The sequence below is a fragment of the Stegodyphus dumicola genome, chromosome 5, assembly GCF_044657685.1.
Source record: "Stegodyphus dumicola isolate Sdum_Otavi_A_Nest chromosome 5, ASM4465768v1".
In the NCBI taxonomy this organism is placed as follows: Eukaryota; Metazoa; Arthropoda; class Arachnida; order Araneae; family Eresidae; genus Stegodyphus; species Stegodyphus dumicola.
Window position 1 is genome coordinate 198332439 of NC_140772.1, and position 27247 is coordinate 198359685.

At 34.2% G+C, this 27247-nt stretch overlaps 1 protein-coding gene across 1 annotated transcript in view; it reads right to left on the reverse strand.

The window, feature by feature from the left end:
• LOC146997385 (neprilysin-2-like) overlaps positions 1-27247 on the reverse strand; it is a 66361-nt gene that overhangs the window by 668 nt on the left and 38446 nt on the right. The window contains exons 8-12 of the mRNA XM_085817862.1: positions 26351-26573; positions 25666-25764; positions 22124-22201; positions 21913-22016; positions 13211-13275 (exon numbers count right to left, since the gene is read on the reverse strand). Coding sequence (XP_085673988.1) covers positions 13211-13275; positions 21913-22016; positions 22124-22201; positions 25666-25764; positions 26351-26573 — 569 coding nt within the window. The remainder of the gene's footprint in view (positions 1-13210; positions 13276-21912; positions 22017-22123; positions 22202-25665; positions 25765-26350; positions 26574-27247) is intronic.

The window sequence follows — 27247 nt, forward strand, 5'->3', positions numbered from 1 at the left end:
ATTTCTCTAAAAGCCGAAGGCAAATTTGGATTGGAATTAGGATCGTTAATTAGAACAGAAAGATTTTTATGAATGTGAAATGCCTCTAGAAAATCCAGTTCTCCAATGGAAGATGTTTATTGAATAATTTTGGCAGCAGAAAAATTGAAAGTGTGATTTTCGGACCAACAATGTTGAGCAACAGAAGACTTCTGTGTTTCCTTTTTTCTAACATATGCCTCATGTTCTTTGACGCGAAATTTTAAGGCTCTCTTAGTTTGGCCAATGTAAATTAAACCACACTGGCAAGGAATCCTATAAATACCCCAGGAATTCATATCCGGAATGGGGTCCTTGAGTATAGAAGTTGGAATTTTATTGATGGGAGAGTAAACAACCCGAAAGTTAAATTTCTGCAAAATATGTGCAACTTTATAGCTAATTGATGGAAAGAAGGGAATGACAACAGAATTTTTTATAATCTCCTAAAATAAGAGTGTGGCTTTTAGTGTGTTGAGATGAGAATTTTTTAACTGCTTGATTAATAATGTTGGGTGAAAAGCCCCTGTCAATAGCTATTGCTTTTAAATAATTTAGTTCTTCATCAAGGGCTAGTTTGGAGGAGCAAACTTGAAGAGCACGGAAAACATAGGAATAAAATGAAGCTAACTTTTGTTTAGTCGGATGACATGATTTAAAGTGTCGTGGAAGGCAAACCGATGAAGGTTTACGGCAAACTGTAGTACTGAAGTTGGATGTGTTACCTGTGACCAGAATGTCGAGAAACGGAAGAGAATTACAAGTCTCAAGTTCAAAAGTGAACTGAATAGCAGGATCAATAGAATTCATTGTTGAAAGAACTTTATTTAAATCATCTTTATTACCTTCAAACAGGGTAAAAGTATCGTCTACGTAGCGGAACCATGCCGGGAAGTTTAAAGTTTCAAACAATTTTGATTCATAATAATGCATGTAGATATCAGCCAGGATGGGACTGAGGGGGCTTCCCATGGCTAATCCCTCAGTTTGCTTGTAATATTTATTTTGGAAAACAAAATGTGTTTGTTTCAAACAGAGTTGAGTGAGAGAAATTAGCTCATCAATTTCGATGCAAGAGAAATGAAATTCGCGAAGTCTGGTTTCTAGAAATCTTAATGCACCCTCCACTGGGACATTGGTGAATAATGATTTTACATCAAAAGAAACCATGAGTAAATTACTAGGAGAAATGTTTTTAACCTTTTTTACAAACTCTATTGAATTTTTTATGGTGTAAATGTTATTGTATAATAGAATATAAGTTAATGTCTAATAGAAAATAAGAGCTTCCAGAGGAAGCTCTTATTTTATACATAAAGCAAGTGCTCCCGTACATTGTAGATACGTACACTGCTAAAAAAAAAAAAAAAAAAAAAAAAAAAAAAATGGGACAGTGCTATATCTTCCGTTCTACTGGGCCGATTGACAAAATTCAAACTGCGTTTTTCATGTCTCGAAAGCGCGACTTAGGATATATATTAGATTTATATATAGCACTATTCTAAGATAGGTATTTTGACACAAAATCGGACTTTTTCTGAAATAACATACCACTTTTTTTCCATATTTCGATTCTACGACTCAAATTATGCCAGAATACCAAGTTTTGTAAAAATCGTACGAGTAGTTTTTAAAATATTAGCTCTCAAAATTTTAGCCCCTCAATGTTAGTTGAATTTGGTAAATATTTATTAATATCTCTTTTTTTATTAAACTTTTTTGATTTTTTCTCTCACATTTCGAAATTTAGGTTCATTCCAAATAAAATTTATCCATTTTTTGTGTTTTATTTTTTAAATTTCTATTTTTAAATAATTTTTATAAATTTTTCGAAAAACATTTTGAATTATAACCTATAAAAGTTTTACCATCATCTTAAAGTAGGTGTATTTTTAAGTATATCTGCAAAAAATTAGACTTTTTTATTCAAAATTTTCTAAGATATACACGAATTTACATATTTTCGCGTTTTGAAATTTGGCATCTTTTTTTTGAGCGATAATAACGCCAAATGTGGTCTATGGATTTTTTTTACACTGCATTGCCACAGCTATTTTTAACCTTAAATTTCAAGTAAAATTTTATGGAGAATTAATTATATGACATTTTTTTCCCTCAATGATGGGTAATAAATATTTATTAATACTAAATGAAAAGCTATTTTTTTATATTATCGATGATATTATTCAAATTTTTAACTATTTTTTTTATTTCTCTCTATCTTTTTTAACAATATAAATAAATAAATAAATAAATAAAAACTAAGAGTAAATTTTTACCTTCGGCGTTTTATCGTCTGCTACATTACTTCGTTTAAATCGAATTGCCTAAAACTGAGAATTTTCGTTTGATGTTTATTTGAATTTTATGACATTAACTGCATAATTTATTTCTAAACAAACTGTTGCTTTTGAAGTGGCTCAAAGAGCGGCTGATACTATCATCCACATTTTTAAAGCAAAATATATTTTTATAGAAACATAAGATTTAGAATAATCATTTTTATAAAAGTCAAATTATGATATAAACATACAACCCTCTAGAGACTGAATTAATGGAAGTTCAATAGTTATGTAGAAATGATCTGCAGCTACTTAATGGCTGGATAATTCAGCAGATTCTGTGGACAAGTAAGAATAATTATATAAACGACACCCAACATTCTGGATTCAATTAACAACAAGGATACGATGTTTATTAAATGATTTCAAGAAATTTTAAAACATAAAAAATTAACTCATTTTTTTATCCTAAACTGTATTTTTGTGCTTAGCGTATTTTTATTATATCCTTAAAATTCTAATTTAAAATGTAATTATCAAGAACTGAATCCTGATCATCAGTAATATAATAAGTAATTATCACGGTTATTAATAAATTCTTCTTATAAAGCAATTGCAAATATTTCAAAAAACTTTCTGTCTGAATGCAAATATTTTTCTGTGCAAATACTTTTAATTTTATATTAATAGAGATTGCACACGATATTATTTATTTGCACTTCAATTCTTACCGTCAGTTCTAGTAGAATTTACAAATCAATTATATTTAATTAAGGATTGGATTGGATTATTTAATTATGGCAAAGCACACAAGGGCTATCTGCCTAAAGGGAGGGATGCCTTCGTGGAGGACTTTCTAATGGAAACTGGCTCATATACACGTTACACATGGGGAAAACCACGAAAACGCCCATGCAGACAGCCCGTTGAGGGATTCGAACGTCGGACCGAACTACCAGTGTTCAGCGATTTACCGCTCGGCCGCTGTTTCATCAGGAGGAAAAAAAAACGTCTTTAGGTGACATCCACATACATGACTTGATTCATTCAGCTTCAGTAATTCGAAATTTTTGACGGAATTGTTGTCGGAACTAGGACTTAGAAGATAAGTCAAATTAAATATTTCGATAACCCAATAAATTCAAGGTCGAAGTTTCAATATTTGATTTTCGGAGAGAGGGGAAATTTTTTCAGTTTTGGTCCATTATCCTAAGTATATTTGCTTCGATTCTTTATTTTTCCATAAAAACGAAAAATTTACGCATGGTATACATATAACGCATAGCTTCAAATTAAAATTTAATAATATACAGAGTGGTTATAATTAAAGTTCCACATTGAAACGGTCATAAAAGGAAAACTATTGGATCAAATGTTATCAAACTTGGTAATCGTGTAAAGGAGGTCATGGGAATTTATTTTCCGCGAAAAAAAGGAAGTTCGAAACCTCAGCACCAGGGGGGAAATGGCACTGTATGCAATATTGTTAAACGAAATATGGGTCGGAATCTAACTTAACCTTTTGTTACACGGGTTTAATATGTTGCATACCCTTAAGAAACTTTGAAGTAGGCAAATTACCATTTAAAGACGTTAAATTCGATGAATGTCGAGTGCGCCATCCCTGTAAGTGAGAATTTCGTCCGTGAAATCCACGAATTAGCGATTAGAAAATGTGAGATCGCAAATCACTAGCACAAGTGCGTACAATCTGGAAATCGTTTTCTTACAGATCGCTAATTTGTAATTTTTGAAGCCTGAATTCGGCCCTAAAACATGAAGATACTGATTCAAAACGCTTTTAATCGATTTGGGCCAAAGAAATCCCTCATGTTATCTATCTAGTTCCATTGCATTCTCCTACTGCATTCGATTGCATAGCAGTCATTCCATACCGTTTAGTGTTGAATGACAGCTAGTTTTATAACTGAACCATTTTTCTCTGAAGAGCAGGCGACAGCTGGACCACTGTGATTGCAGCTCACTTAGAGTCAATGTTAAAATATTTTCGTGACACATGAACTGCAGTAACATGGAATTTTAGATACTACGATTTTTATGCACGGCTGGGCCCCCACCTCACGTGTGTCGCACAGTTACTTAGGCAACATTTCACGAATGAACGTCTTATAGGCCGACAATTCCCCTCTTCCCACCAGACCTCAATCTCTGTGACTTTTGGCTATGGGGTTATCTCAAAAGCACTGTTTATGGTGATAATCTAAACAATTTGGCAGAAATGAAAAATGTCAGTAACATTTCTCCTGATATGCTAAGAACTGCTGTCGAGAATGCAGTAACAGGATTTAACTTGCTCTCGAAAAATGCTGGACGCTACATTGAACATGCTTTGTAACACGTTTCGGAAACTATTAAACACATTTTAAACAGATGTTTTCATCAAAACCGTAAAAAAACAACCTTATATTTAGCGTAGGTATAATGAAACACTCAATCGATTTCGAGGGCAGCTAAAGGTCCCTCCTCATCAGGAGAAAGAAATACATAGAAAGAAGAAAATAGGAATCACAGAAACACGTGGTGCTTATCAGCACTGCACGTGGTTATAACTAGATTTTTAATCAGAGTTGCACTGGCCGCCTACTTTTACTGAGCCAGGCTGTCTGATCAAGCATAAAGAAATATTAGCGAAGTTAAAATAGGGAGCGAGGGGCAAATGCACATTCCGCTCAAAATCTGAACTTCAAATAATGGAAAGCAACCACTGAACGGATTTTTATACCCTCTGGTAGTACCAAGTGCGAGGAGGTAACGCCATCTATCGGCAAAAATAATTGAATTAAGACAGTAGAATTTTAAAGGCATTAGGAAGGACTGGATTGGACTTCAAATCATTAACTAAACTTTCTAAATCTTTGTGAATGTGAAAAGCCTCAAGAAAATCCAATTCGCCTATGGAAGAAGCCTTTTGGATGATTTTTGCAGACCCAAAATCAAAATTATGGTTAAAAGTCCAGCTATGATACGCTATTGAAGACTTGTTAATTTCCCCTTTTTTGACATAAGATTCATGTTCCTTGATACGAAACTTCAACGCTCTTTTTGTTTGGCCAATATATCTTAAACCACACTGACATGATATACTATAAATTCCCCAAGAATTCAAGTTATAACCACGTGCAGTGCTGATAAGCACCACGTGTTTCTGTGATTCCTATTTTCTTCTTTCTATGTATTTGTTTCTCCTGATGAGGAGGGACCTTTAGCTGCCCTCGAAATCGATTGAGTGTTTCATTATACCTACGCTAAATATAAGGTTGTTTTTTACGGTTTTGATTGTCACATTAGCGTGTTTCTCTTCTAGTCTAGTTTGTGCTATCAACCGGCATTTTCGAGAATATTTTACTGTTTATTGTTTTACCACGTGCACCATTTTATTTACTTCTTTCCACGTGGCCATCATTTTTTCGGATTTGGTTTATGCTATCAACCGGCATTTTCGAGGTAATTCTATATTTTTTCGGTTTACCACGTGCACGATTTTGACTTTCGTTGCTTCTTTTCACGTGGCTATTGGTTTTTCAGTATTGGATGTTTCTCTCCTTTTGGAATGTTTTTGTCATTTGTTGATGAAAATTGTCTTCATTATTTATTGGTGTTTTTTTCATGTTATAAGTAATTACTTGTTTGGACTTTCGGAATTACATTTCTTTTGTTCACTTGTTTCTTGCTTGTGCCCTTTTCACAATATGTCCACTGACAGGAACCGATTTTGTAAGTTACGCCTTAAGCGTACGAAATTCTTGAATCATCTACAGTTTCTACTTAAATGCAAACATCAAAATTTCATTCCCAAATTTATATATGTGAAATGTAGCCTTAAAGCTTCCATTCACGTTTCAAAAATTTTGCATAAATTCAAATTGGCACTTCTTCGTCACATTATAAGGGACACACGCAAACGTTTATCTAAAATTGAATTTGAATTATATTACCTCCATTTAAAAATTGCTAATTCCACTGAAAATTTTTCCTCATTTGAACATACATCCTGGTCTAGAACCGATACCGTTTGTCAACGGCATAAAAATGTGCTCATTTCTAAATTCCAAAAACTCACACACCTGTCGGATAGTCCCAATTATCTAGCTGATCTTCCCACTGTAAACGTTAACTCCATCGTTAATATCTCCAATAGGAATCTTTCGGAGGATCAGTTAAAAGTATTAAAATATAATTTCAACTTTTCAAAGACATCTAAACCTTCAATTCCTCAAATCATCGCCCCTATAGAGAAAGCCTTTAAATTCTCCAAAATTTCGGAAACGCAGAAAGATACAATCCGCCACCTAATTACTCATAACGTTAATTTTAACAATAAATCTTTGGGTTCTAATCTTAGGAAAAAGGAAAATGAGATCTTACGTGGAATTAATTCTGATACTAATATCATTATCTCTAAAGCTGATAAGGCCGGACAGATCGTTGTTATGGACAAACACACATATATTACTGGAGTCTCTAAATTGATAAATGAAGGCCCATACTGCTCGATCCCTAAAGATCCTTCAACTTCGGACCTCATGAAAGTAAAAAGTGCTATTAAATCTTCCCACATTCTGCCAACTCAGTTGAAGAAATCACTTATTCCGCCTATTACTAATTGCGCTAGACTTTATGCTCTTCCAAAAGTCCACAAAACCGGTATTCCTTTTCGACCAATTGTTTCCAACATAGGTACTGCTTCATATCCTTTGGCCAAATATTTAGTTTCCAGATTTTCTCCTCTACTTGATAACAATATTCACACTGTAAAAAATTCTGTTGAAGTCATTGATAAACTTAAAAATATTTCCCCACTTCGTTCCATTATGGTTTCATTTGATGTCAAATCATTGTTTACTAATGTTCCGGTCGAAGGAGCACTAAATTGTCTTGAAACTAGGCTCCGGGAATTTCACTTCACACATACTGAAATTAATGAGTTGGTTTCGCTTACTAAAGTTTCTCTAAGTCAAACCCACTTTGTTTTCCAAAATGCATATTTTCGTCAAGTTGAAGGATTGGCTATGGGTAATCCTCTCAGTCCGGTACTTGCTGACATTTATATGCACTATTTTGAGATGAAATTATTTGATAAATTATCTTTTCGTCTTTGGATTCGGTATGTTGACGACACTTTCGCACTTTTTGACGGTTATAAAGAGGATTTATCCGAGATTCTATCTATTATGAATTCAATTGATCCAGCCATCCAATTCACTCTTGAAATTGAATCCAACAATTCCCTCCCCTTCCTCGATATTCTTATAATCCGCAATGAAACCGATTTTAGCACCACTGTGTACCGTAAACCCTTTGCAGTTTGTTTACCACCCCATGCCAAGTCATGCCACCCTGTTAAGCAAAAAATGGCTTCTTTTTACTATTATGTTTTCCGCGCGCTAAAAGTTTGTTCCTCTGAATCTTTGCTTACCAATGAACTTAATTATTTGAGAGCAGTTGCGATTGACCGTGGATTTTCTCCCGTGATTATTGATAAAGCCGTCAAAAAATTTTCAGATTCCCATCAAAGAAGACATTCCACTGTTAGAAATAATATCAATGACCTTGTCGTGCTTCCATTTTATCCTTCTGTTAGCTATAAAATTGCACGGATTCTCCAGAAATTCAATTTTCAAGTCGGTTTCTCCCCTATTAATAAAATTCACCCTTCGATTCTAAAAGATTGCGTTTCTGTCTTGAATTCTTGGGGAATTTATAGTATATCATGTCAGTGTGGTTTAAGATATATTGGCCAAACAAAAAGAGCGTTGAAGTTTCGTATCAAGGAACATGAATCTTATGTCAAAAAAGGGGAAATTAACAAGTCTTCAATAGCGTATCATAGCTGGACTTTTAACCATAATTTTGATTTTGGGTCTGCAAAAATCATCCAAAAGGCTTCTTCCATAGGCGAATTGGATTTTCTTGAGGCTTTTCACATTCACAAAGATTTAGAAAGTTTAGTTAATGATTTGAAGTCCAATCCAGTCCTTCCTAATGCCTTTAAAATTCTACTGTCTTAATTCAATTATTTTTGCCGATAGATGGCGTTACCTCCTCGCACTTGGTACTACCAGAGGGTATAAAAATCCGTTCAGTGGTTGCTTTCCATTATTTGAAGTTCAGATTTTGAGCGGAATGTGCATTTGCCCCTCGCTCCCTATTTTAACTTCGCTAATATTTCTTTATGCTTGATCAGACAGCCTGGCTCAGTAAAAGTAGGCGGCCAGTGCAACTCTGATTAAAAATCTAGTTATAACCACGTGCAGTGCTGATAAGCACCACGTGTTTCTGTGATTCCTATTTTCTTCTTTCTATGTATTTCTTTCTCCTGATGAGGAGGGACCTTTAGCTGCCCTCGAAATCGATTGAGTGTTTCATTATACCTACGCTAAATATAAGGTTGTTTTTTACGGTTTTGATTGTCACATTAGCGTGTTTCTCTTCTAGTCTAGACGTTTTCATGTCTTATTTCATTTACGAATATTGTGTACAGCGCCATTTTTCCACTGGCGGTGAGTTTTTGAACTCTTTTTTTTTTCCCCGCGGAAAATAAATTCCCATAACCTCCTTTACACGATTCCCAAGTTTGATAACATTTGGTCCGGTAGTTTTCCTTTTATGACCATTTCAATTTGGAACTTTAATTATAACCATCATGTAAATTAATCTTTAAAAGTCTGACAGTTTGGTTCAAGTCCCAGCTTTAAAAATATATATATTTAAATATAATATTTTATATCAATCCTCTTAGAAAGAATGTTTTAAGAAGCTAATTTTTCTCTCGCGTTATAGATTGTATAAAAAAAACATGGTCTTTAATATGATTTAGATTGCTTCAGCCGATATAAGAATGGGGTTACTCGGTGGTACAGAATAAACCCTGCTGGACTGTTTTATTTCTTTGTCATTTAGTAAAAATCTTTTAATTAAAATATTTATCCTTTGGGCTTCGATTTAAACTTTACTTATAGTTAAAATGACTAGAAAATGAAAAGCTGTCTTCAGCTGACACGCAATTCATGTAATTGATATTTTAAAAAATTGACGAGAATGCAAAATTTATGGAAGTCTAGCAATCGAAAAATCTTAATTTTCTTGTGTGAGCACTTAAAATAACTGTAGACAGAAAGAAGAAAATTAAGGAGAAAACTAAGCAAAAATTTGCAGGAAAATTTGGCTGTCAGACATACCAAGATGTTTCAAAAAGTTGGATGCTTTTGAATATACCTTCAGGATACTTCAAAGAATTTAGGTGTTCAAAGAGAAAACACTTGGACATGTACACCACCACCACCAAATACCATCAATTGAGCTTGTGTTAACAGAAAAGACAAAAACGATATCATTACAGATTAAAGTGAGACTATATGGTTGTATAAATTTAACTTACGTTATAGAACATCATATCGTATCATAAATGGAGAATCCCATGATTTTCTCAGTCGAATTATTTAAAGATTCAGGAGTTTATCCAGTGATGTATGTGGATTTCACCTAAATACGTTTTTTTTTCCTCCTGATGAAACAGGGGCCGAACGGTAAAGTCGCTGAACACTGGTAGTTCGGTCCGAGGTTCGAATCCCGCGAACGTGCTGTCTGCATGGGCGTTTTCGTGGTTTTCCCCATGTGTAAAGTATATGCGAGCCAGTTTTCCTCAGAAAGTCCTCCACGAAGGCATCCCTCCCCTTAGGCAGATAGCCCTAGTGTGCTTTGTCATAATTAAATAAACCAAAACCTCTTGATGAAACCAGACTTTCCTTTCATCTCATACCTTCAAAATGTTCAGCCTCTAAAGACTGATAAAGGCTCTGACCAAATACTTCGTGAAGAACTTTCTAAGAGAAACCAGCTGGCATACACGGTACGCATGAGAAAAATCCACGAAAATGCCCATGCAACCAGCCCGTTTACCGGGATTCGAACCCCAGAGTGAACTACCAGTGTTCAACGATTCTCTACCGCTCTGCTGTTTGTGAGCCTTTATGAAATGGAAGGCGATAACTTTATTTAAAATGATTGTCAGAAATACCAAGATATTTCGAAAAGTTGGATGCTTTTTATACACTTGCAGAATGCCCAAAGAAAAAGAACAAAAATAAAGTAGAATGCCTGAAGAAGAAGAGAAGAAAAAATAAATTTTTGCGTAAAATTTAGTATTTATATATTTTTTTTTTAATTTAAAACCTTTTAATCTTATGATATTTGATTCTTGCGATTTCAAAAATAAAATATTTCACTAAAATATCAATAACATTTTAAGAAACATTTTAAGAAACCAAATGTAGGATGAAATTGGGTAAAGCAATGGGCACAATGATAAAACTGTTTAAAGCAGTTTATGCAAGTTCTCCTAAGTTAAAATGTCGGTTATACATATCTCTTATTTATATAGATCTTTTCTGAACGGAACATTGAAAGGCGTGTTAACTGTGCTTTACTGTATTTTCTCTTTTAATATATGCAGTTTTCAAACGCATCATAGTCTGGGTTACAAAGTATTCTTCCAAAAGAAACGCAATTTAAATAAATAAAATCAAATTCTGAAAAATTTATATTGATAAATATATTTAAAATGCTCAGTTCGAAGGAATAAATAGAAAATTTTAAAACAATTATCTGAAGAGACAATGCAACACAAACAATTAAAATAAAAATATAAAAATTTAAAAATTTCCTAAAATAATAACTATGATAAAAAATATATATAAAGAAAACTATTTGAAAAAAAAAATAAACACTGCACCTTTATTTACGCAGTTCGAATAGGTAAATAGAAATTTTTAAAACAGTTATTCGAAAAAAAAAAAAAAAACATGCAACTTAAACAATTAAAATGAAATTCGAAAAAGAAAAAAATACTTAAAATAATAACAGTTATAATAAAAAATATCATATAAAGAATATTATTTGGAAAAAAGGAATGATGGTGACTTTTTTTCCTCTCACGGGAAAGGAAACTAGGTTGCCATATATTAAGAAGTTCACCAAGTGAACTATTCTTGGTGCAAACTGAACAAAATGTGCCAACATAAATTTGGGAATTTCTCCGTAAATTTCGTTCCAAATTTTACAAAATTTCATATTTAGGCGTAATTTGAGCTGTAGAATCGAAATATGTAAAAAAATTGGTATGTTATTTCAGAAAAAGTCCGATTTTGTGTCAAAATACCTATATTAGAATAGTGCTATATATTAATCTAATATATATCCTAAGTCGCGCTTTCGAGACATGAAGAACGCAATTTGAATTTTGTCAATCGGCCCAGTAGAACGGGAGATATAGAACTGTCCCATTTTTTTTTTGAGCAGTGTACATTGCATATAAAGAACAGTCAAGAAAGAAATTGAAAAACTTTCTTTAGTTTTAAGATCATGTCACCCCTAGTGGATGAACTTTAGATTACATATGCACACTGTTGGATTTTTAATTACAATTTGCTTGAAATAAATTCACGTATATCTCCGGAAATTTTGAATAAAAATCTCTAAAATTTAGCAGGTATACTTAGAAATCTATCTACTTTAAGATGATCGTAGAAAAAATTACAGATTATAGTTCAAAATGTATTTTTGAAAAATTTATGAAAATTATTTAAAAATACAAATTTTAAAGATAAATCCTAAAATTGGGCGAATTTTATTTGGAATGAACCTAAATTTCGAAATGTGAAAAGAAGAATCAAATAAGTTTAATAAAAAAAGAGAGATTAATAAATATATACCAAAAATCAACTAACACTGAGGAGCTAAAATTTTGAGAGCTAATGTATCAAAAACTACTCGTGCAGTTTTCATAAAACTTTGCAGTTTGGCATAATTTGTATCGTAGAACCGAAATATAGAAAAAAACTAGCGTGTCATTTTAGAAAAAGTCCGATTTTGTATCAAAATACCTATATTAGATCAACGCTATATATAAATCTAATACATATCCTAAGTCGCGCTTTCGAGACATGAAAAACGCAGTTTGAATTTCGTCAGTCGGCCCAATAGAAAGATATAGAATTTCCCCCTTTTTTTGCATAGTGTACATTGCACATGGAGAACAGTCAAGAAAGCAATTGAAAAACTTTCTTTCGTTTCGCGATCATGTCACTCCTAGGGAATGGGCTATTATGGATTATTTAGGCACACTGCTGGATTTTTCAATTACAATTTGCTTGAACTAAAACATTTCTTCTAATATCTGAAACATCACTAAAAGAAACACATTCGACAAATTTTCAAATAAGTATAAAAAAAATGACTTTATGAAATTTTCTGACTGACACGCCATTTCTGTTGACAACATTCAGGAACTCGGAAAATGGAGTTCGCCCCCTGCCGTAGTTTCTTCAAAGGCAAGGAACAAGATAAATCAAACTATGCCCTCTCAGCGTTCGTGTTACGGATCTTCACAGCGCAATGTTTATTTTATCCAATTTACTGACCACTAGATTGTACTTCAAATAAGCCTTCATTCATTTCTTTTCCATAAACTGAAACATGTTAAAGGGTAATGAAGTAAGAAAATATAATTAAGCTACTTGACGTTTTCTACATAGCTATTTTTTCTATGGTTACGAGCAAAATCGGATAGCGGAAAATAGCGTTTAAGTTATATTAAAGCAAAAAGATCTAGATGGACAGAGCACACAACGTAATGCAATAATTCCCTATAAATAATAAGTTAAATGTATTTCTCTTTGACCTAACATTTTTTCCTCGACATTGAAATACATATAACTGAATAACACCATACTATTAATTTTTATAGACATGGCTGGTTGGCTTTCAGATTCATTGCTACAGTTATTTCTTTTTTAATAATACTAAAATGTTCATATTCCAAAATTATTACTTAGTTAAATAAATGTTCGTTATGAGAAAAGACAACAAAATTAAACAGAGAAGCAATTTACCGATGCTGTTCTCCGAAGGTATATAGTAAGCATTTACCGCTGCTACTGTTGCATAATCCTTCCACCTGAAAATAAATATACTTTAATGAAGATTTAAATTATTCTTTATTGATGACAAGCTTTGCATATGACGAAAATATTGCTAGATTTTATGATTGAAAAAAGAAATTTTTTGAGTGCAAAATGACGTCATAGATCAGAAGTCTCAAGTTAGTGGTCCGTAGGCCGCAAGCGTACTCCGAAGGAATTTTATGCGGGTTGTGAATACATTTCAATTAAGCATTTATTGTAAATACGGTGTTGCAATGATTTAAGGATTTTAGTTATTTGATGTCCTAGTTTCAATTATTTTCATAACCATTAAAAACGAATTTGAAAACTTACTACAAAATCTGCAAGTGTAGCTAATTAATTTACAGTGTGACTAAAATCTTACTACAAGATTTGACTATATAGGTATTTCTTAAACTTTTATTTGTAATTTTCAAAAAATAAATGACTTAACGAATTTTTGTGCTAAGAAATATATATTGTTGCGTGCGTACGGGTCCGATTTCACCGCGAATTCGCTACAGTCAACAACAACAACTAAGTAAACAAGTTTGTAAGCAACTGAATTGAGATGTTTTCCTCCTTCTTTTATAAGCTTTCTAATCCTGCACGAGAACATTCTCGTATTTTCTCGGTTTTTCTGGATAACAAAAGAGTACAATTACGAGATATCCATTTATTAAAATGTTAAATTCGCGTGCTTCTCTATTTCAATGTTTCAGGCGTAGCTTTCTCTTCAGATACGTCTTGTGCTGCATTGCCCAAAAACATCTACAACATCTGTGATAAAGATAATTTCTAGTAATTTCTCTCTAAGTCTACAAACTTTATTAGAATTGAAACGCCATCGACATCCAGTGTCAAGCTATAGAAAGAAATATAGAAGTTTATATTTATTTACATACAAACTGTATATTTTGTATGCCTCGAAGAAAAATTTAACCAATAATTGAAACGCACTAAGCTGCCATTTATTACTGTCAAATTTTGCCCGACTTGGAAAGTTTTCATAATTTGTTTATATTTAGTTCAAATTAAAATAAGTTACAAAGAATGTTTACACATTTGTAAAACGATTTCGGGACCATTTATCAGGTTCTATGTTCCTCCTTACTTGCTTTGGGAACATTAAATGACCTGACTCGGAACAGGGAGCTTACTAAAGCTATGTTCAATAAATGTGGGAAGTAGACAAGATACACAGGAAGGGTATACGAAAGCCTTTATTTTTCTCTCTTTACAATGATTTCCGGACTTCGGAATACAGAGACCAACCACTTGTGGTCTGAACGTAAGAATATAAAAAATATTAACTAAATTCTAACTAAACTAACTTTGGATTAATAAACAAGTGTCTACTTGAAGATTGGCCGTATATTAACAGAAAGGCCGTATGTAGTACAGAGAACTGTTAACACTACGATACGTTTAAAATTATCAAGAGGATTAAACTTCTGGCCTTGAAGGCAACCAGCAACCGAGTAAAACTGCTATGGCAAGCGCCCTGCTCCTAATCACTCCTTCCTCTCTCTTGCTTGGCAAAAAGCCACAACTTAAGTACTTGGCGTTCGCAAGACAAATTAAGTTAAAGCTTTTAATTCTGGCCAGAAGTAGAAAATAAGAAGTGATTGTAAAGATTTAAAATAAAATAAACGTTAGTAAAACTTAAGATCCTTACATACTTCCCGCCAGAGTTAATTCGTTTGAAACTGAGGTCTAAAACGACCCTGTTGAAAACTTTTAGCTCTAAAATCTAACGCGAGGCCAATCTTTTACAAACATTTCTCACTAGAAACTAGAAATTAAAAAAAAAAAATCGTTTTTACATTATCAATTCCATGGACAATTACTTTTCATCTGTACTGCATCTAAACAGGAGCTCTTAGTTGAAATCTGGTTCCTTCCAGAGATCTGAAAGGAAAACTAGTGTAATGAAATGTTACACAATTAAATGGCAAGTAACATGAATATTTATATTTCTCTTAACATTTCTCTCCCCGTTCTCTCTGACATGTGTTGTAAAAGAAAACACCAAACACGAACGTGTTTATGTACAAGTGTTCAACACTACCGCCTGCAATCAAAACACTAACGTGTTAAAATTCAACATAACAAGACCTCATAACACACCTTATATTCAACTCTAAACCCTGAGGTACTATTCTGAAAGTGGCCAACTTTGAAGTGTAGCGTCAGAGAGCCTAACTACATTCATTCAACCTTTAACACATATTTACAATAATTAGCTCTTTTTACAGTCACACGAATAAGTTAAAATTTTTTTGGATTGCTTTCACTTTTAACATATCACAGTATTTCTTAACGTTTAACATAACAGTTCACATTGTATAAGGACATCTTAACATGCCGTTAATTTTACGCATTTTAAAACATACATTTGTAGTACATTGTTAACTTCTATTCTTTTCCAAGCAAGTGCCAATTCTTCTCTATTGAAATACTACATATCAAAAGTCTTTCAGACTAAAACTTCTTTCTTGCCAGAATCTTTTAAATAAAATTTTATACAATAACTTTTACAATATTCAAGTATTTACACATTCCTATTATATATTAATTTTAGTTTTACTCACGAGTAATTGAAAAACATAATACCAAAATAGGTAACAACTCATTTCTCGCCTTTTTGGCGATAAAGGTAGACCTCACATGAGGTAAAACGTCTTGAATTCTGCCGCCCACCAGCGGCCGAGCGGTAAAGTCGCTGAACACTGGTAGTTCGGTCCGAGGATCGAATCCCGCGAACGGGCTGGCTGCATGGGCGTTTTCGTGGTTTTCCCCATGTGTAACGTGTATACGAGCCAGTTTCCCTTAGAAAGTCCTCCACGAAAGGCATCCCTCCCCTTAGGCAGATAGCCCTCGTGTGCTTTGCCATAATTAAATACACCAACACCTTGAATTCTGCCACTTGCAGTAAGAATGAAAGATTAACTTAAGGTTGCAAAGTAACATAAAGTTTTACTTATCTTTGTGATACTCGGACATCCTTTTTTCTGCCCAGTCCTGGAAGGTAGCGAAGATTAGCGTTTGGTTTATCTTCCTTCTTATGCGGGTTCGCCCTTCAGTTCCTTCCTCTATGAGCTTTCTTTTCCTTCCAGTTCGGTCACCCTTGAAGACCTTCTTTTTAGCCTCTGCCTGTGGTCTTGGCCGTTTGATGGCAGCTGGTCTTGGCGGAACCGGGACACTTCTCTCTCGTTCCTGCTTGGATCTCGTTGCTGGCTGTTCAAATTTTCCTTGTTTCTTTGCCTCCGCAGCTGGTGTTCTTGACTTTGCTGTGGTCTTGGCGCACCAAATTGGTTTCGTTGTTCATACTGGCGTCTTCTTTCAATGTCCGCCGTTCTTCTACTTTCAAACTGGATTGCTAGCTCAAATAACTTTTCCAGTGTAGTCAGATTCCTTAATTCAATAGTCTTGTACTTGGGGAAGTAACCTCGGCAAAATCACTTGAATTATCTCAGGATCCGGACGGTTTCCATACAAGTGTTTGAAGACGTGAATTTTTCTTAAAATAAAGGTGGAAAGATTTTTGATTCGTTGCTGATATATGTTGAAATGTTCCGTTTCTAATTTTGCACGATCCCTTACGACAGGGAAGGCTTTTACTAAGGCAGTCTTGAAATTTTCGTAAGTATAGGTGGGACTTCCCGCTTGACCCAAGAGGCTTCTGCCTATACATTTGAACCAATTAAGCGCTTGGCCCCTCAAAGCGCTGGTAGATAAGGTGACTTTCTGGAACTCATGCACGGGATACATCATGAAGTGGTCCTCCAATTTTTCTAAAAAACTGGTTACCGGTGAGTTTCCATTAAATGTTGCTTCTGGTTTCATCGATGCGCGCATGGTCTGGACGATGTAACCAAATCCTTCCAGGGCGGCAGCTGGCATTTCTGGATTCTGAGCCGCTTCTGCAGGCAGCACAGGTTCTTCTTGAAACTCGGCCATGGTTATTCTTCTTCGTCGGGCGCCACTATCAGGTTCTATGTTCCTCCTTACTTGCTTGGGGAACATTAAATGACCTGACTCGGAACAGGGATCTTACTAAAGCTATGTTCAATAAATGTGGGAAGTAGACAAGATACACAGGAAGGGTATGCGAAAGCCTTTATTTTTCTCTCTTTACAATGATTTACGGACTTCGGAATACAGAGACCAACCACTTGTGGTCTGAACGTAAGAATATAAAAAATATTAACTAAATTCTAACTAAACTAACTTTGGATTAATAAACAAGTGTCTACTTGAAGATTGGCCGTATATTAGCAGAAAGGCCGTATGTAGTACAGAGAACTGTTAACACTACGATACGTTTAAAATTATCAAGAGAATTAAACCTCTGGCCTTGAAGGCAACCAGCAACCGAGTAAAATTGCTATGGCAAGCGGCCTGCTCCTAATCACTCCTTCCTCTCTCTTGCTTGGCAGAAAGCCACAACTTAAGTACTTGGCGTTCGCAAGACAAATTAAGTTAAAGCTTTTAATTCTGGCCGGAAGTAGAAAATAAGAAGTGATAGTAAAGATTTAAAATAAAATAAACGTTAGTAAAACTTAAGATCCTTACACATTTAATTAATATTTAAAATGTAAAGAGTATTTGCTTAAATATGCAATATTTTGGCCTTTGTCCTAGACTATACATCAGCATCAAACATTTCGCGATAAAAAGGGCATTTCAGTTTTCCAGGGGTATTAGTTTCTATTCTTCTTCCATTACTTTCCAGAGTACATCAAACGTGGTTTGCGCTTAAAAAAATAAATTTTCAAAAGAATAAATCCACAGTAGGCCATAGGTGAAACTTAAAGGGGCTTCACAGGAAAACGTTTAAAAAGCATATAAGTAATATCTGTATCAGTTTTCATTTTTAAAGGAAATGCTATGATATTTCTTGAAGTATGACTTGTTGTTTTGTATTAAGAAGTTTCACTGTTTGAAATCCATTGGGATAAAGAAATATAATTTCTTTTCTAAATGTAGGACGTAAGACTTTCTCTTGATAGTACATTGAGCTGATTTTAACATTTTCACCACTCTTCTTGTTGTAAATTTCCCCTTGAAAATGAATCCTGAGACAAACACAAAAACGAAGTTTCAGTAAAGGGTTTACCTTTTACTGAAACTTTTCTTGCACTGAAAGAACCATGTTCATACACTTTTCTTATCTTGATTTTCGATAACAAATAGACAGTTTTTTGTTGCAGTTATTTAGGGAAATCCGTGCTTCGTCAAATGCATGATGTTTTTCCCTTCATGTCCTCCTTAATAATTTTCATACAGGATTCTACAAATTCTGGGTTGCAATGGAACGAAGTACAACCTTCCATTAAGCTATTATATTTTTTCTGAAAGACGTGTCATAAGTACAAGATCATCGAAGATTAGGATGAGCAAAATGTCATCAAATTAAAAAAGTGTACTGTTGGCACCAGTACTAAAGGAATCTATGCAATTGCACTAAACGGTAGCTTGATGCAACTCTATCAAAACGAAGATTTGATAATGATGGAGAAAGGTTTCTATTTCGAATAAATACAACCTGCAGAACGTAAATTAAAACCTTTAAGACGAGCTGAAACCTTTGCAATCTAGTAGGGACATCCATTCTCCTCAAACGTTTCAACATACTCAACTATTGCGTGAATTAATGATGATCTCATCCCAGAATCACCAAGGAATTATCATGAATGATCGATTTTCTTCTGAGAATAGTGTAAGTACAGCATATTACTATGGTTGTTAAACTTATATAAAAGAGATTCGACTTGCTTAGGGATTTTAAAGGATATCCGCGTAGAAACTCATGACTGACCTCCTAATCAAGTACGAGCGGAAGAGTTTAATTCATAAAACATAATAAAATCTCTAGATTTGAAACTCTCTTCCAATTTGAAAGATCGCCAGCGTGGATAGCGGGTTTGAAGTCACAGCAACTACGAAGGCAATGAATGAGCCGATGCCCTTGCCACAGAAGATATCACAAAGCAATGTGGTGACAAATTTGCAATCCTATGGCCTAGATCTGCCATAAGAGCCTTGCATACAATAAATAGCAGCATACGTGGGAGTAAGACTACGAAGAACGTAGCACCTTCAGCTTTGTTTCAAAAACTGTTGAAAATATAGACATCATTTCCCAATACCTCTCATGATACATCTCCGGATATGATATATGCTACCTACTTCTGTTAAAGAAATATGGCACCTACAAATATATGTGTATGTCGGGAAAGAGGCTATCAAGGCCACTAAATGTTCCAGTGCGCTCTAGCAAAAGAATGACAATATTAGTAATTTCACAGATACCAGCACTGAATTTAAGAGACTCTTAATCAAACATTAAAGCCATCAAAACGTGCTAAAATGCATATGTCTTGAGTTTTTCCATTCGTTACTTCCTATTCCACGCTATGTAACCAATATTATTAGCAGCAACGATAAATTGCATCTCTAATTCATACTGCAAAATAATTTGCAAAACTCCATATATATTACTGTCAAATACTTCCTTTCGTCCACATTTTTTCTCTTTTTTTAATTTCAATAAACTCCCTGCGGACGAGTTATACCTATTACATGATTTAGAATATGAAATCATGTAGAAACAGTTTTCAGTTTCTACACGATTATTACAATGCAAGCAGACTGCACATAATTTCATTTTAATGATTTTTTGTTGTACCTCATAACAAATACATACTCTTTTTTCATTAACAGCATGAATTATTGACATCATATACTGCTGTTACAAAGCAATGAAGCTACACAGAAGGAATGTAAAACATAAATTGCCTGAAATAAAATTAACCCGAGAGAAAAGATGATGAACGAGAATTAGTTTTAAAATTACTTTCGTATTTGCATTTTATGAATAGCCGTTATCTGATATAATAGTAATATGGCCATGTTACAGTTGGCGGAAATATAATTATTTGCAATTTGATTTGTTGCTGTTATAGAATAAGCAGAAACAGAATTGTTTGCAATTTGTTACTCTGAAGGTAGACAATTTGAAGACACAGGAAGGACAGCGGACATAATTTAAGAAATTAAATTAGTGAGTAATAAAGAAACGATTTACTGCATGGTTTGTATTTTATAATGCAACTGTTATTCGAAAGATTAAACTACTGTTTGTTGCAAACAAATCGCATTTTTAAGAGGCCAAAAATCCGCAAGTATCTGGCAAGCCGCAGTGAGTCTGAGAACCGCAGTTTCGCCGACACTGAGAGAGAATACCTCTTACTTATAAAAGAGTTTTCGGCTTTAATGCATGTTATGAACACAGAATTTGTTTTTAAATGTAAATTTTCTAGTGCTTGTGCATTTGATGAAATCTCATTTTTAGAATCGACTATGCTGTAATTGAATCAGTTCCTCAGAGAAATTTAGCAGTATTTCCTCTGCTTTGCGGTTCTTCATGTAGAATTTAATTAATTTATCTGCTTTAGAATTGTGAAAGTTTAGCTTACTACTCATCTGCCCATTTATTTGGGACAAGAAACATAACTTCTAATACGAAAAGATAAATGATATAATCAATAACAAATGCATGAATAATGTAGGTCTATAATAATTATAGTATACGTTTGCAGTTAAATAAATAATTGACTTGAATAAAAAATGTCCTATTTCAAAATTCAATGCTTTCAGATCATTTGCATAACTCAGGAATGAATATTTGTAGCGTTTATGAGGTTTCTGCTGAATTCTGATGTCCTATAAAAGGAAATTCAAACAGTCGTTAAATACTTTACTCATGTGAGTATAATAAATAGTTACAAGCTTGAATGCTTATCAGTACTAAATTCAAGCAGACGGCTGCGTTATATGCACGATATAAGTAGATAATTTAGAAGACATACAAAGCTCAAAATGTTCAATGAAGGTACTCCAAATTTTTCCGTTGGTCCGCATTATTTGATTTCGAAATCTAATTCCTCCTAGTCCCTGAATGGCGACATTTAAGAATTTCTTTTTGAGGGAAATTTATTTTGTGAAGTAAACTACCAGAAATATAAGATTTGCCTATTTAACTGAAGGGTTACCTTTAAACATGATATATATGACCACTTATGATTTTTGGAGCGATAACAATGGTGAATGTCATAAAGAGTTTACAATACAGAATAGCAGAAAAATAGAAGTGACGAAGTTAAACAGAAAAGACGAAATGTCCATTCACTGAAGATAGATAACCACACAAAAGCCAAAGAGAAATTTAAAAATCAGTTCGCATAGCTAAAGAATAAGTGAGCCATAGATTAATATGACAAGGAAAATCACTAATATTGACATATCGAGTGATTATTGAATATTCGGAGGCAAGGGCATTTAGACGGCTTATGTTGTAAAAGAGTTAAATAACAGAAGATAAATTTTACCTTACATTAGTTTCAAAGAAAATTGTAAAGTAACGAGTATAATAGTAAGAGTATTTGAGGATTAGATTTTCGAAAGCAATTCAAGTAAATGACAATCTAAATGAAATTTTATTTTATCAGAAGGTAATCTGAGAGTTAGTAATAATACACCTGCTTTTCTGAAGTAATGAGTGAGTAACATATATGGCTTTTCCTAAGGAAAACCCATAAGCTAAAGGAAGTTTCGAAATTATTAGCAATTAAGATTTTACATACAGTCCTTTTATGAAAGGTTTCCGAAGCCGAGAGTAGGTATCGTCTGTTGACCAAATATTCATTTTCCTAGTATTATCAAAATAAACTTCGCTGTTGAAAGTCAACTGTAAAGAGAATGAAATTTTACGTGTAAAGTATCTCCAGAAAATCCCAAAACCAGAGTAACGTTTTAGGAAACGTCCAAAAATGTATAATAAATGAAGTTACTTACGTTTTTATGCAGATCGGCGACATACGAATCATTTAGAAGCTCCTTAGGGTAGCCAATATGCGATGTTATTGCTTTATCCTGGAAGATTTAGAATTTTATTTCCCAAAACATTTGCAGACATGAGAGTGCTTAATAAATTTTTGAAGATAAATGTGTCTTCATGTATGTAAAATATTCAGTCGAAATCGGAAAATAACAAACAGAGGTAGAAAAACTGAATATGACTTTTAGACCTCTTATTCAGCAACTGCATGAAAAAAGTGAACATATAAAGTAACCTACAGGTAGTTTAACTTAAAGGTGGCAATAGAGTCAATGGAATTCTGAAACAAATAACTGCGCAGTTTAAAAAGGTGCTGAGAAATCATAAATTACAATACAACGAAAAAGATTTTAAAGTCTTATTAGATAAAAAAAACTATGTAAACTGGAAAATAGATGCAAGTATTAAATTTTGATTTGGAGTGACGCTGAAAGTTTTGTTGTATTGTGAAACTTGGCCCCTTAACAAAAGAGCATACATATTGAAGGTTAGACATAATTTTGATGGGTTATGACATGCGATGAATAAACATAACATGAAGAAGATTTGGAGTTGGATAACGGGTGACCAACTTGACTGGTATATAGGCAGACACCTGTAAGTAACAATTGCATACTATACTTTATATGAGTGCTACCTGAGACATTCGGCCATATTCCTATTTCTATTACAATCTTCGACAACTCCTTTCTGTGTAAGGACTCCATTTATCAGATCGTCACACTACGCTGAAGAAAATCACTTGCCTCATCGATAACCAGGTACCTCGAGAAGATACATAGTCTTTTCGCACACACACGCACACCTTGGCTTCTACCACAGGACTATATAGCTTTAAACTGTACCCATCTTCAGCACTCTGCAGCCGAAAGGGAGAATGTAAACTTCTCAACAGCAAGAATATATGTAAATAAATGCTCAAAAAAACATTAACTGGATTAGCAATGAAAGTTGAATATGAATCTTGCTACTCCATCATCTACGTTGTGTTGAGGAGGGAGTTAAACGACCAAAAAGGCCGAAGGATGGCACAAAGATGCAAAATGGCATGTTTTTGAAAGGAATAATTATTGAAATGTTGGAATGTGAAACAAATTTATACCGTCTCAAATTCTGAATGTGCCTCAATGTGTAATCTCAAGACTGTGGCAGAGGTTTCATATTACGGGAGATGTTCCCCGATGACCAGTGCAAGGTCGACAAAGAGTAACTACCATTCGTCAAGACCGATATTTGGCAAAAACTGCGCGACGTCAGACAGGCAGGTGTGTTAGAGAACTCGCTTCAGCGCTTTCAGCCACCACAGCTGTACGAGTTTCAAGGAAAACTGTTTATAGAAGACTCTATAATGCTAGCCTGTATGACAGAGGACCAGCTGTTTGCATACCTTTCATGCCTGAGCATAAACGCGCTCGTCTAAATTGGAAGTTGAAACATCAGCACTAGAGTTTGCAAGAGTGGGCCAATTTGATGTTCAGTGCCAAGTCCCGGTTTACTTTGAACACTGATTCTTGTCTGATAACGAAATGGAGAGAAGGTGGAACTCGTTTTCTCCCAAGAAACATCACTGAAAAACATCATTTTCCTTCAAAGTCATGGCGTGGGCAGGCATAATGCTGGATGGCCACACAGACCTCCACCTCTTTGACACGGGATCTTTCACTGCTAAACAGTGCAGAAACTAAGTCCTTGAGCCTTATGTTCTCCTGTTTCGAGGTGCTGTAGGTCCTGGATTCATATTCATTGATGGTAACGCATCTTGACACTGTGCGATCCTGGTCGACAACTTCCTTGAAAGTGAAAATATCCAGCTCATGCAATGGTCTGCTCACTCTCCTGATATTAATCCTATTGAGCATGTGGAGGATATGCTCGGAAGACAAATTGTAGTCATTCCGGACCCACAAAACTCCGTTCCAGAACTAAAAAGAGCTCTGCTTAATGCTTGGAACTGTTTGAAGCCACAACTCAGCCACACCCTGATGGCACGTATGGGCAATAGTTGTGCAGCATACGTAGTTACCACAGGCGACCATACACTTTCTTAAACGGTCAAATAATCTTTTTATTTTAGTTTTTTTCATTAAAGTACAAACTACTAGTTTGCGCTGTTTTCTTTCAAAATGTTTCTTTAGGTAATAAAAGTGATTAATATCTTTTTTTTTCATTGTTTCCTTATGGTGTAACCGTATTACACTCGCATATCACGTTTCCTGACAGTCTGAATTAGATTTCCTCAAATATTCACATAAACATCAATTATGCTTAACTTTTGGATACCAGTGTATGAGATTAAAAAATCGTTAGCGCAAAATTATAACGTAAATTGGTAATAGCCCCGTAATCCTTCATTTTAATTTGGGCACCTCCTCTTTCTGTCCTAAACTGTTTATAATAATTTTTTCTGGACTGCGTCTGTCCAAATCAACCCGTTCCATTCATCTCCAATGCGAGCAGCAAGTAATTGTGCAAAGCGAATAGCTTTTATCAAATTAAATTAAGGAAACCTTTGTCTATAAGTATCAGTGCTGCTAAAATGCAGCTCATTTTCCTTCCTTCGCTTGCTGCTACGCTTCGCCCTTAGTCACCAATACCCCACTATCACTACACCACTCTATGGTGGACCTCTCAACATGGCAGCTGGCTTTGTTGTCCTGAAGTAAAACTGCCACAACGCAGGAAATATACTGTCATCTAAAATAGTGCAGTAGACATCAGGGTTGATATTACCATGAATTTAGACAAAAGGTCCATACCAGGAGAAACAACCCCAGACCCTAATTCCACCTTCGTCGAACTTTTCTCTGAGCACAATGCATTCTGGCAAGAGGCATTCTCCAGGAAGACAGCAGACTCAGACGATGCTATCCGATTGGTAGAGTGTGAACCTTGATTCGTCGCTCCAGATGATTCGTTTCTATGATATATGGTTCACTATTGACGTGCTTTGTATCCCATTAACCGAGCAGCGAGCTTTGACTTTATGATAAAAGACTTATGAACGGCAGCAGGACCATGAAAACGCAGCAGATGTGCTTCCTTACGGATCGTATTCATTGAAAAAAACACTCCCGGATGCCTGTTGAAACAGCTGGAGTATGTGGGCCATGGATGGGGTTATTTTGTATTTCTGTGGCAGCATCCGACGGTGTGTGTCTCCCAGGTTGACGGATCTGCCGACTCAGGGCAAATTCCGACAATCACAGCTCACCTCTCACTTTTGAGCCACGTTTCCCACCGTCGATTTTGGGAAATTCAGCTAGCTAGGTATGCTCTTTAAGTATTGGCCATTTCTGTGATACCCGACGATTGCACTTTTCTCAACTCACGTTTTTCTTGAACGTTTTTCCAAATGCCTATGTTAGATAGTACATATATATGTGTGTGTGCGTATCTATAATGGGTATTAATCAAAGGCAATTTAGAGCAGGAAATGCTTTCTTTCATCTAAATGAAATTTAGAGTAATCTATGAGAAATGAGAAAAAATATAAGAATACCTTTTCTTGAGCATGTTTCTTAGTTTTATTGTCCATCCAGTCTATGTCTTCTAGGATATCTAAAAATTCTTTATGTATATATTCAACCATATTTATTGCCTGAAAAAAGGAACAAATTTGAAATAAGTTAATCATTAATGATATTAAATCTGAAAATATTCTATTATTTTACATGTTTAATAAACTTTCTTCTACGTGTGGTGAATAAAAGCATTTTTATATACTCGCAAATATAGAGAATTATAATTTCCTCAAAGTTTTTCAAATTTTTAATAACTGTTCTGACTGAAATTAAAATTTTGAAAAAATAAAATGTTTTACGAAAGACAAAATTCAATAATTTTAAATGCGATTTTTTGCAATAAATATTTTGCAAAATAAAGCGTAATTTGGTGAATTTGATATTGAATGCAAGGAAGTTTATCTTTTTGCAAGACGCCAGAACTGCAAGAGAAACTTTATATCCAAATTTTTATTATTTTTTGTGGAAGCTTAGATTTATCTCCATTACAGTCATCGTCTACATAGGCAAATTGCTGTGGAATTTGAAATAACTGAGTATTTGCCAACATTTTGTAAACCTATTTTAATAAATATATTTCTCCCATCAATTACTTTTTGCAATTTATTCATAATTTATTCATTATGCATATTCACTTCAGCAATGAAGATATTTGGCACTTACTGCGTCCCTGTTTTCTTCCTTGAAGTAATGTCGCACGTAATATGAACTCAGTGCTTCTCCGAAATTTTTATGAACGAGAGTGAGGCATTGATCCCAACGTGGCTTTTCTTTACTTCGTCCTGTGATCACTAGATTATATTCTTGAACCAGAAATCTCCAGTCCGCCGACAGTATAGGCAAAGATTCTTTAACAACCCTCCACATTATGTAATTGGCCACCACACTGAAAAGAGAAGTAATGACTATTAGGTTTTTAAAGGAATCATGTCCTGATTTTGCACGTATAAGTTTTTTCATGTACTTACACGTCCTAATTATTGAACTATTTCTTGCATCACATGCAAAACAAATCATGGATGCCTAGTGAGATAAAGAACTTTTCGGTTTTGAAAGAGAAAAAGTATTTGGAAATATTGACATTGCAGATTGTATTTGCAAGAAATCAGAGATAAATTGCAGTTTGCATTTCTCAAAATATCAATTTTTTCTAACTTTTAGCCTTCCATGCATTTAAAAGACTATCAAGATCCCATATGTGACTGTAATTTTCAATAAATGCTGCGTACACGGGATTCATAATTTGTTTTGAACATTCTATTCTACACAGGGAACTGTTCGAAACTAATTTCCAACTTTAAATCTTTTTTTTCTCGTTGACGTTTTATCAGAGAATATGTATTGTACTATTTAATTATCCATTTTTGTGCTACCTACGATATATTTTATGATTAAGAAACCGAAATTCTATTTCATAGATTTTTGAGACAATGGCTTCAGGAAAAGGAAATCCTAGTGTAAACAGAATGATAAAGTTTTTGATCGCAGCATTTCTGAAACATATGAGATATTAAAGAAAAAACCTGTAAAAAATAAATACGATTAAAGGAATAAAAGGGC